This window comes from Pan troglodytes, chromosome 4 (assembly GCF_028858775.2).
Source record: "Pan troglodytes isolate AG18354 chromosome 4, NHGRI_mPanTro3-v2.0_pri, whole genome shotgun sequence".
In the NCBI taxonomy this organism is placed as follows: domain Eukaryota; kingdom Metazoa; phylum Chordata; class Mammalia; order Primates; family Hominidae; genus Pan; species Pan troglodytes.
Genome location: NC_072402.2, coordinates 44,472,761 through 44,485,300, shown reverse-complemented (window position 1 = coordinate 44,485,300; position 12,540 = coordinate 44,472,761). Strand labels below are relative to the sequence as shown.

General features: G+C 40.3%; 1 protein-coding gene across 20 annotated transcripts in view; it reads left to right on the top strand.

The window, feature by feature from the left end:
• Positions 1-12,540, top strand: part of BDP1 (B double prime 1, subunit of RNA polymerase III transcription initiation factor IIIB) — a 302,743-nt gene that overhangs the window by 279,973 nt on the left and 10,230 nt on the right. For 9 of the 20 annotated variants that reach the window (XM_054685054.2, XM_063810379.1, XM_063810378.1 and 6 more), the window contains 2 exons: positions 980-1,226; positions 3,469-6,542. In XM_054685054.2, coding sequence (XP_054541029.2) covers positions 980-1,226; positions 3,469-3,600 — 379 coding nt within the window. In that variant the 3' untranslated portion in view covers positions 3,601-6,542. The other 11 variants (XR_008548224.2, XR_008548220.2, XR_008548219.2 and 8 more) reach the window with 9 other exon arrangements.

Sequence of the window (12,540 nt, the reverse complement as noted above, 5' to 3'; positions counted from 1 at the left end):
GGCAGGAGAATCACTTGAACCCAGGAGGCGGAGGGTGCGGTGAGGCGGAGGGTGCGGTGAGCCGAGATTGTGCCATTGCACTCCAGCCGGGGCAACAAGAGCAAAACTGTCTCAAAAAATAAACTAAAATAAAATAACAACATCATGAGAGTTTGGATTAAAACAGGTTGAGAAGCAGTGTTCTAGAACGGAAGTCAGCATTTTTTGTAAAATGGCATTTGTATATATTTTAGGCTTTGTAAGCCATGTGGTCTCTGTTAACAGCTATTCAGCTCTGCAATTACAGCACAAAAGCAACCATAGACCATATGTAAACAGATGAACATAGCTGTGTTCCAGTAAAACATACTCACAGAATTGGGTGGGGGGCTGCATGTGGCCTGTAGAGCATACTGTGCTGACCACTGTTCCACAGCTTTGCTACTCAGAGTGTAGTCCTGACAACAGCAGTATGGACATCATTTGAGAACTTGATAAAATGCAGAACTCAGGCCATGCCCGCTACCAACTGTGCGAATCTTCATTTTAATAAGATCCCCAAGTGATTTGAATGCTAGAGATGTTCTAGAGACCGGGGTCCTGCTAATTTTGCCCAGGCTGTTTTTGAGCTCCTGGCCTTAAGTGGTCTTCCCAACTTAGCCTCCCAAAGCAGAAGCAGGTATTAAGGTTGTGTCTTGGCTGGGTGCGGTGGCTCACGCCTGTAATCCCAGCACTTTGGGAGGCTGAGGCGGGCAGATGACGACGTCAGGAGTTCGAGACCAGCCTGACCAACATGGTGAAACCCCGTCTCTACTACAGCTACTTGGGAAGCTGAAGCAGGAGAATCTCTTGAACCCGGGAGGTGGAGGTTGCAGTGAGCTTAGATTGCGCCACTGCACTCCAGCCTGGGTGAGAGTGAGACTGCGTCTCAAAAAAAAAAAAAAAAAAAAGAATGTGTCTTCCTGGGTATTCTTGAATATCGTTACATTTGTATTTCTAGACCTGGCAGAAGACCCCTGGGATTTTTATCTTTAATATGTTCAAAGAATAGTTTGGAGTCTGATGAACCTATGCAAGTCCATAGTAAGAAACGCTTAAAACCTCTTATACCTGGATTAAGAAAGAAATTGAAAAGATCTAATCCATTCAATGAAAGCCAGGAAAAAAATCGAGAGTCCTCTGATCTGCTTCCATCTCCAAGTGTTATTACTACTCAATCTGAGAATATTAGCAGCTCAGCAACTCAGGTATGTGATAACTACTTTATTTTATAGTTTGTATGAGATGGGTTGGATATGAGATTCAACTAGGGAAAACATAGTAATTTGTTATTTTTATTTGATGTCAGAAATTATTTTAGAGCAACTCCCATCCTTCTCTCCATCGTGTTCCTCCATAATGGAAGAAGAAAAGGTGTTGAGTCAGGAAGTTACAGTTAGGTTAGTACAGAGCCATTGAACTAACCATAAATGGACACTTAATAGCCATTCCTTTAATCTAGAGACCCTTCTGACTTGTGGAAGCAAAAGGAAGCAGTGCTGACACCCACAAGAATTTAAGGAACTGTAAAACTAGAATTTGTTCACATGTTTCATTTCTATGTCTCCTGAAGCTGTCCAATGGCAAGTATTGGGATGGAAAACTCTGTAAACCTGTATCAAAGACTTTGTAAAAATATTGGGGTGACTTAAGATCTTGACAAAGAGAAGGCTGGTGAGCATCTATTGAACAGCATGAGCCTTTGGAAGGGGTACTTTTGTAAAGAACATCTTTAAACTTTTTAAAAACATTTTGTATTATTTGTTAGAATTATTTTCTGAGATCAAGATTGTATCAGTCTAGCTTATCATTGCCAAAGTCGTGGGTTTTGTTTTTTTTGTGTGTTTGTTTTGAGACAGAGTCTCACTCACTCTGTCACCCAGGCTGTAGTGCAGTGGCGTGATCTTGGCTCATTGCAACCTCCATCCCCTGGGTTCAAGTGATTCTCCTGTCTCAGCTTCTCGATTAGCTGAGCTTACAGATGCATGCCACAACACCCAGCTAATTTTTGTATCTTTAGTAGAGGCGGGATTTCGCCATGTGGGCCATGCTGGTCTCAAATACCTGGCCTCAAGCCTTGGCCTCCCAAAGTGTTGGAATTACAGGCATGAGCCACTGTGCCTGGCCTGTAGTGTTCTTATTATATTCAGGGAAAAAGGCCCTTTGTGATAAAGATTGCAATTTTTTTTTTTCTGTATGTCATTTGTCTTTTGATTTTATTTATGGTGGTTTTTGTCAAGCAGACATTTTTTATTTCTGTTTAATTTGTCCATCTTTTATAGCTTTCTGCTTTCAGATAGTTTAAAAAGGTACTCTTCCCAGCTGGGTGCAGTGGCTCACGCCTGTAATCCCAGCACTTTGGGAGGCCAAGGCGGGCAGATCACCTGAGGTGAGGAGTTTGAGACCAGCCTGGCCAACATGGCAAAACCCCATCTCTACCAAAATACAAAATTTAATCAGGCATGGTGGTGTGTGCCTGTAGTCCCAGCTACTTGGGAGGCTGAGATAAGAGAATTGCTTGAACCCGGGAGGTGGAGGTTGCAGTGGGCTGAGATCATGCCATTGCATTCCAGCCTGGCTTTGTCTTAAAATAAATAAATAAATAAAAAGGTACCCTTCCCCACCTACCTCCGTCCAGAATTATAAAAGTGTTTTTCCATGGCATTTTTATAGTAGAGTTTTTTAAAAAATACTTTTACATTTAAATCTTTTGATCCATCTAGAATTTGTTTTGGTAAGGTATTGGTCTGACTTTTTTCCCCCTGAGATGGTTATATAGTTGTCCAACATCATTTATTTAATAATACAATAACTGTTTTTGATATGGCGCTTTTATCAGATGCTAAATTTCTGTATATATTGGGGTTATTTCTAGTCTTCTGTTTCATTGATATATCTGTCATTCGTGTGCCAATACCATGCTGTCTTAATTTGTTTATAGATTTGTATGTATGCTAATTTCTGATAAGGTATCTTTGATATGTTTTCTTTAGGTGCTGTTTTGTCATGGGTCTGTCTATTCTTATGCAAATAATTACAGTATTTTTACTTTAATTATTTAGTGACAGATTTAACCATATTATCTTTTTCTTTATTAAAATTTTTCATGGAAATTAGGATGAAGTAATGGATTATGGGTACACTGTAATTTACCTAATTATATCTAGTGTGGTATATTTAGTTGCTTCCAATTTTATTATTATAACTAATGCTATAAAGGTTATCTTAGTCATAAAACTCCTACTATGTTTAGGATTATTTACTTAATGTAACAGCATAGAAATGAAATTTTTGGGTCAGTGATTATGAACATATTTAAAGCTCAATATTTATTACCACGTTGCTTTTCAAACAGATCATATCGGTTTAGACTGCTATATATACACACACACATATATATAAATGTTGTATTACAGTTTTATTTTTACTTTATTTTTATTACCTTTTTAGGTTTCTTGTGATCAGCCCTTACTGAAAGAAGGATATAAAAGTGCCCAAAAGCGGGCCCCTCAAGGGGAGCCAACCACAGTCTCTGAATATTTCTTCAATGATATCTTCATTGAAGTGGATGAAACAGAATAAAACAATCTTTTCTCTTTTTCTTTTTTAAATTAGGTCTAGGATTTCCAGAGTCAATTACATCAACAAAACAGTATTTAGAGCAAAATATCACTGTCTTATTTTTCTTTAGGTTGATTTTGAATATTTAATGAGCTTGATTTGAAGCTTTTATAATAGTGGAAAACATTTCTGAGGTTCCTTTCATTCTGACTGATTCAGCATTTTGCAGATAGCAAGCAATTAAGACTGCTTTCTCAGACAGAAATAACAACTCTTGTTTACATTTTGACTCTTCCTGTGCTAAGCACACATGGACATTTGGGAATGTTGTGGATGTATGTCTCTGTATGAATTGCAGTGCAGACAGATTTGGGGGTTAATTGTATCATATTTAACATTTAGCAACTTCTTTTGTGAAGATTTTTTATTTTTCGGGGGAGATGATGAAGGATGAAGGCTTTTTCATTTGCTTCTAAGTACAGTCATGTATCGCATAACGAAGTTTAAGTCAATGATGGACCACATATATTAATTACAGTGGTCCCATGCAATTAAAATGGAGATAAAAAATTCCTATCAACTAGTGACATTATAGCCATCATAACACAGTGCATTGCTTTTTTATGTTTAGATATGTTTAGATACACAAATACTTACTATTGTGTTACAACTGCCTACAGTACTCAGCATAGTAACACATTGTAGAGGTTTGTAGCCGAGGAGCAATAGGCTATACCACATAGCCTCAGTCTGTACGGTGTGTAGCAGCCTGTACCATCTCAGTGTTTGTAAGTACACTCTGCGTTGTTTCACACAAGATCACCTAACAAGGCAATTCTTAGAACATGTAGTTAAGGGACGTGTGACTATATGTGAAAACAAATTGTCAAACTTCACTTTAGTATGGCAAATGTTAAAGAACTTTTCTATTATCAGCTGTTTGTCTGACTGAAAAATACATATTTTTCTAATTCATGGTGATGTAACATTGGTCCTAATTGAAAAACTAGTATTTAAACATAATTATTTATAAAGATGACACATCAAAGAGCTTATTTATTTTTAAATTTTTTATTTAAAAGGATATTCAGTTTTAGCTATTTTTACCCCTCAGATTGTAGATAAAGAAGGCATTAACAAATTTATGTTTGTCTCCTTTTTCTGTTTAATTTTAAAGATATTTAAAATGATATAACTAAAAATGTTTGGCTGGTGTATATGTTTTGAATGCCTTTTTTCCCTCAGTTTAGTATATTGACTTTGTACTGTGAATTTTTCTGCTTTTCTTGGATAATCTCAGGATTTTCATGAGGATAGGGGGAACTCAACTTTATTTATGAGACAAAATTTCCATACAAAGCTCAATCTCCTTTATACACCCACAGACATAATATTAGTTTTTAAAAAGCCAATTTCTTCATAGTTTTTTCCCATTAAATTCTCAAGGAACACTTGGATCTTTAAGCATGGAACATAATCATGATGTTAAAAACAGAGAAAATAAGGCTTTATAAAGTTAATGATTATCATCAGTATGAATTTAAGGTTTGTTTTAATTTCAAGATTTGATTTTTTATACGTGTAATTCTATTATCTACCCAAGCAGATCTGTAGTGGTTCCAATTAGACTTCTCAAACAGCAAATTTATCCTGATTTTATTTGAAAAGCCTCTTGGATTGATAGTATAGTAGCTCAGGCATTGGAAACTTTCTGCAAACTGTTTTGGGTTTGCAGGCCAGATGGTCTCTGTGGCAGCTACTCAGCTCTGCAATTTCAGTGTGAAAGAAGCCATAGACAGTACTTGAATGAAGGACTGTGGCTGGATTGGCCTTTTAGTTTGACCCCCTACATTAGGCCCCAAATTTTCTTACCCTGAGGTGCTGATATCTGTATGGATGAGTTATTTGTCACTAAAGTTATGAGTTGTGCCTAAAAGTTAAAACTGTTGATTGTATTATGTAATGATCAGTATTTCAGTTGGGAAGATATTTTACAGTCTAGATAATTATGTTTGTATATTGAAAAAATGGTGGCCAGTTTTTAAGTTCCTTAATAGAAGAGAATTATGTCTCAGCAGATATAACAGTAATGCTAATTTATTGAAACTACTGCTGTTAGAGCACTTCTTATTCATTGTCTTTTAGTGAAATTTATGGCGTAACACTTTGTCAGAGAGGAGGCTATATAATTCGGAGCGGAAATTGTCTATAAGTAGGCATTTATTTCATGATTGATATGTCACAGAAATCATGGTAGTAAATCACATTGCTATTTGAATACCCTGTTTTTGTAAGTTTTTAAAACTCATATTCTGAAAAGATTTCATTCTCTTAGTGTTAGCTTGGGAGTTAGATTGCCATGATTAAACTATTATTTATCCTTGTGTAATATTAATTTTTAACTTTAACATCTGTTTCTTTTTAATCTATAATAAGCTAGTTTTACGGAAAATGGAATTTCTTACTATATAAAGAGTACAGAGACTCATTGTATTAGAGAATCAAGTCAGCCAGCTAAAGTATCCTACTGTTAAATCCTTAAACCTAATTTTGGAAAAGAGAAAGTTAATCAATGTATTTACCTTACATGTTGGAAAGAACTATGTTAGGTCTGATTCATGTAAAGAAGATGTTGCAAAGAATTTATTTCACAAATTTTAAAGGAGATATGAGTAAAAGTTTTTATCTTTTCTTGACTTTTTCTCCTGAACACGTATGTCTTAGCAAGTGGTCAACATGAGGATTTGAACGCCTAATTGTTGGTAAATGGTTGAGGCATGACAAAAATATTAATATCCACTGTTTACCATCATGTTATTTGAAACAAAAGTGACCATGTATACTATCTTGCTTGAAGAAGTCTTTGACAGAAAAAGCAATATCATGTCATTTATAAATTTTCTTGTTCTAAAGAAAGCAGTTATATATATATAAATTATGTAAATAAAAGTTATTTTATATCATTTCTGTTGTGTCCTTTTAAGATGACCAAATAAAGAATTGGCTGGGTATCGTGGCTTACACCTGTAATCCCAGCACTTAGGGAGGCCGAGGTGGGAGGATTGCTTGAGCCCAGGAGTTCAAGACCAGCCTGGGCAACATAATGAGACCTCATCTCTACAAAAAAATTAAAAATCAGCCAACTGTAGTGTTGTGTGCTTTTGGTCCCAGTTACTCAGGAGGCTGGGATGAGAGGTTCGCTTGAGCCCAGGAGGAGGTTGAGGCTGCAGTGAGCTGTGATCGCCCCACCACACTCCAGCCTGGATGACAGAAGAAGACCCTGTCTTTGTGGGGAGGAGAAAAATTTTTGACAGGTGTGCATGTCGTTATTTCAAAGCTGTAGGAGTCTGCAATGTGATTGTCCTAATAGTATTTGGAAGAGACTCCACACAGCATCTCTGTTTGCTACAGCATCGCATCCTGAATCTGCTGGAGGGCACTGTCTTACATTGGGTTTCACTAACAATCGGCAGTCTTACGGGCTACCCAGTAAGTAGGTTGGGGTAGTATTCCCAAATATATTTTATCTCAAACTCAAAGGGCGACTTCAAACATTGTTGCTTCTGTCTTGATGGTGGCCAGTGCAGGGTGCAGAATTTTGTCTCCCTCTCCCTACTACCTTTGTTTAAGAGATGGGGTTTCGCTTTGTTGCCCAGGCTGGAGTGTGGTGGCGTGATCATAGCTCACTGCAGCCTCGAACTTCTGGGTGCGAACAATCCTCCCAGGCAGGTGAGCCATCATGCCTGGGTAGCTTGTTTCTTCCCTTTAAAAATAGATCCCGTGTCCTCAGACCACTAGACCCTTAGGAGATTCACCTATGTGGCAGGCTCCTGAACTTTAACAGTATTTACCTCCCAACCTCTTATATACGTATGTCTTCCTAAGACATCTAGCTGCTTGCTAATTCTTGCTTTCCAGCTCCAGTTAGCATAAGGTTATCCATGTCACATTTCATTTTTTGGTCAAAAATCAAGAAAATAAAAGTCTCTCCAGACTATATAATGAAAGAAAATGAGGGTATTCATATCACTCTGAAGTAAGACAGTAAAATCAGTTGTCCCTGCCACAATAATTCAAGTTCTTTTAATTTTTCTTACTGGAATGGAAAATGTTGCATTTTTTTCATGGCACTAGCTTTATTCCAGGTATTAGGAGTTGTGCTGATTTGGTCTAATAAAGGTACCAATCGCCAACTGCAGCTGTGATTGACATCATCATTTGTTAAATCTGCGATAACTTATTGTCATTCCCCAAGACCAGTGGTTCCCAAATTTTATTGCACATCAGACTCACCTGGGAAGCTTTAAAAAGTTTCTGTGTCCAAGTGATATCCCTTATTGTTAAATCAGTGTCTGGGTGCAGTGGCTCATGCCTGTAATCCCAGCATTTTGGGAGGCTGAGGCGAGACATAGCGAGACCTTATCTCTACAAACAAAACAAAGCAAAAACTAGCAGAACATGGTGGTGTGTGCCTGTGGTCCCAGCTACTTGAGAGGCTGAGGCAGGAAGATTGCTTGAGCCCAGGAGTTCAGGGTTGCAGTGAGGTATGATCGTGCCAGCCTGGGTCACAGAGTGAGACCCTGTTGCTAAAAAACATTAAAAAATAACAGGGCCAGGCACAGTGGCTCACGCCTGTAATCCTAGCACTTTGGGAGGCCGAGACGGGAGGATCGCTTGAGCCCAGGAGTTTGAGACTAGCCTGGGCAACATGGCAAAACCCCTTGTCTACTAAAATGCAAAAATTAGCCAGGCGTGCTAGCACGCGCCTGTGGTCCCAGCTACTGGAGAGGCTGAGGTGGGAGGATCACTTGAGCCCAGAGGTGGAGGTTGCAGTAAGCTGATATTGTGCCACTGTACTCCAGCGTGGGTGAAAGAGGGAGACCCTGTCTCAAAATAATTAGAAAACACACACACACACACACACACTTGCAGTGCCTGGGGGTGGGCGTCAGACATCACCATTTAAAAAAAAAAATCTGCAGGTTATTCTAAGGTGTAACACCAACACCAACACACAAAACAAAAAAATGTGAAACATTGTTCATTCGGACCTGTCTGACTTGAACAACTGGCCAAGCTGGTGAATCAAATGGAAATGTAGTAGGAATCAACAGATCCCACTCACTATGTGGGTCAGAGAATGGGGGTGGTTTAAACCTTCTACTTGGCCTTTCCTTAATGCCTTATCTCATGGGTTAAGGAAACTGTGTGATGACTCTGCTATATCCTACTTCTGTGTATTCTGGGACTGAGGAAATAATTACAGGATGGGCTCCTGTGAGAAGTCAGACCAAGAATCCATCTTTCACGCAACCTCCATTAGCCTTCACTCTGAAAACTGGATCACAGAGGCTTTTAAGGTCTCTGGAAATCAGTATAATTTCAGAGTCACTATCTTAATAACCGTGAAATAGCTGAGTATTTTTGTTTCCCCAGTGCAAAGACCCTGATGAATAACCATAGTTCTCTCTGCGGAAGGCTTGGGGGAAGATTTATGGTATACCCATGAAGCCACAATTACAAAATCCTTCCTCAGAGGCTCCCGTCTGCCCCCTCAGTCAAGGGACTTTGGGTCTATAACCTGATTTATTTAGTCTGGAAACTGGATATGAGGCTTTCTCCACTATGGAGACTTGAGTTTGGTTCTTGCACAACAGACCTAGAATTGTTTTGTCTATAGGTGTCATGCAACACTTTAGAAGGCTGTCAGTCTAACAGGAACCTTGGGATCAATTAGCCATCATCACAGATCCTCACATGTAAAAATACACTATGTCAATCCTTTGCTATGGCTTATTACAGTAATTGTGCCTTCCTGGTCTAAAACAGTTCGGCATTGCTGCCTGGCTTCTTCCAGTATTCCCAATGAGGTCAAGGGGCCTAATTCCTTGGCAGTACCTCTCACCATCATCTCCAGCCTGCAAAGGACAACCATCACAGTGGCTGCATCAGCTCTTTAAAGAGGCTTATGCTTCTGTTACCAAGACTTTAAAGAAAAGAGTGTCCTCCAGGCCCTCTTGGGAGTTACGGTTAGGGGGTGTCTGAATAAGATGCACATAAATACAGCCAGTCCCCCTTTATCAGCAGGTTCCATATCCTGAGATTGAACCCATCAAGGATCAGAAATATTTGAAAAATAAAACATAAAAATAACAATACAACTATAACAAATAATACAAATAAAAAATAAGTATGACAACTATTTATATAGCATTCATATTGTATTAAGTATTATGAGTAACCTAGAGATGATTTAAAGTATATAGAAGAATAGTGCTATGTTATATGCAAATACTATCCCATTTTATTTTATTACTTTTTGAGACAAAGTCTGGCCCTGTTACCTAGGCTGGAGGGCAGTGGCACGATCTCAGCTCACTGCAGCTTCGACCTCCTGGGCTCAAGGGATCCTCCCGCCTTAGCCTCCCAAGTAGCTGGGACTATAGGTGCATGTCACCATGCCTGGCTAATACTTATATTTTTTGTAAAGATGGGTTTTTGCCATATTGCCCAGCTGGTTTTGAACTCCTGAGCTCAAGTGAACCAACTACCCACCTCGGCCTCCCAAAGTTCTGGGGTTACAGGTCTGTGCCACCGTACCTGGCCCCTGGAACCAATTTTTCTCAGATACCCAGGGACAACCGTGAATCCATTCCAACATCCTCATTTTCCTGAGTCTTCAGATGGCTTCCTGTACATGGCTTCCTCTGTATAGTAGTGAGCATCAGAATCACCTTGGAGGGCTTATTAAACACGGATTGCTGGGCCCCAATCCTGAAGTTTATTTATTTTATTTAATTATTTATTTTTGAGATGGAGTTTTGCTCTTGTTGCCCAGGCTGGAGGCAATGGCAAGATCTCAACTCACTCCAACCTCCACCTCCTAGGTTCAAGAAATTCTCCTGCCTCAGCCTCCCGAGTAGCTGGGACTACAGGCATGCACCACTATTTCGTATTTTTAGTAGAGGTGGGGTCTAACCATGTTGGCCAGGTTGGTCTCGAACTCCTGACCTCAGCAGGTCCAACTACCTCACCCTCCCAAAGTGCTGGGAATATGTTGGGAGCCGAAAAGGCCAAAGGGATTGTGACCAACTCAGCATTCCACTGGAGGCTACATTATCAAACAGCAAACTGGTTATCATGAATACAGAATGTGGGCAAACTCACTTCTGTGCCTGCCCCAGAAAGTTTGCTGAGGGCCATCGCTCCCTGGCCCCGGCTCCTTGAGGTTATCTACTGGGACATCTAGAGCCTATTGTTCGAGGAATGCAGTCTTGCAAGCCTACTCTGGACCGAGCAGCTGACCTCTTCTTCCACACCCCTTCTCACTGTCTCTTTTGCCTAATAAATACGGAGGGCTGTGTAAAGCTCAGGGCCCTTGTTCACTAGAGACAAGGTGTCCCCTGACCCTTCTTCCAAACATATTCTTTTGTCTCTTGTCTTTATTCCCGCATTCATCCCCCTTTGTTCAGTCCACCAGGGATCCTGGCAGGCTACAAGTGGCGCCTCGAACAGCAACAGAATCTGGTGCTTTACAAGTGGCGTCCAAACACAGGGGCTTCGAGGATGTGAATGAAGAATGTCTGCTGGAGCAGAGGAACTGAAATTGACAAGGCGAATGGGGACCCCGGGATGAGTCTGCTGGCAGCGGATATAAGGTCAGTGCCCTAAAGAGGTACTAGGAGCAGTGCTTTAAAGAAGTACTGGGAACGGGAAGTTTTCTGAATCAGGGTAACATGGAGCAGAATTTGTTTATTGAAGGAAAACATTATGTGCAGTTGCTTAAAGTTTCGTTGAAACAAACTGGTGCTCGGGTTAGTTCTCAGACATTCATTAAGATGCTACAGGAGGTTATTACGCATAACCCATGGTTTCCACGGCTTATTAAAACTCTTGATGTAGAAAATTGGGACAGAGCAGGAGAACGATTAAAACAGGCTCATGAAAAAAGGTCTTAAAGTTGATTCTTCTGTTTTTTCCACTTGGAGTTTAATTTGTACTGTACTTCTACCATTATCTCCTTATTATTCTGTGGGACAGCAGGCTGAGTCTAAAAATCTGAAAGAATCTGTTGTCCCACCCACAGCTCCAGTTGAAAATAAAAAACAGGGCCAGGCATGGTGGCTCACGCCTGTAATCCCAGCACTTTGAGAGGCCAAGGCGGGTGGATCATTTGAGGTTGGGAGTTGAAAACCAGCCTGGGCAACATGGTGAAACCCCGTCTGTACTAAAAATACAAAAATTAGCCGGGCGTGGTGGCATGTGCCTGTAGTCCCAGCTACTCAGGAGGCGGAGGCAGGAGAATGCTTGAACCCGGGAGGCAGAGGTTGCAGTGAGTCAAGATCGTGCCACCGCACTCCAGCCTGGGTGACAGAACGAGACTCTGTTTCAAAAAAAAAAAGAAAAGAAAAAACAGGAGAGGGAGGATAAAAATTGGCCTATACCACCTGCTCCAGTTGCAGAACCATCTGCACCACCTCCTTAGGTAGCAGAAATAGAGACCCCAATACAAAGAATTTTACACTCTGCTGCCATAGCTGGAGAGTCCTTAGGACCTTGTGCTTTTCCTATTTCCATAAGGCCTGATCCAAATAATGCACAGCAGCTCATTCATGAACACACTCGACTAGAGTTTAAGTTGTTGAAGGAATTAAAAGTGAGTGTGGTAAGTAAGGGCCTACAGAGCCCATTCACCTTAGGATTACTAGAATCTGTGTTTGGTGCTATGCGTCTTTTACCCTTTGATGTAAAACAATTGGCGTGAACTTGCTTGTCTGCTAGTGCATATCTGACGTGGAATTTAAATTGGCAAGAACTGTGTGCAGACCAGGCTAGATAGAACCGTGTTGCTGGACCCGGAGACATTACAGAGGATTTGCTATTGGGTAAAGGCCCTTATTCAGACCTGGAATGTCAAATGGCACTCCCAGATACTGCTTATCAGCAGTGTGTACAGGCCAC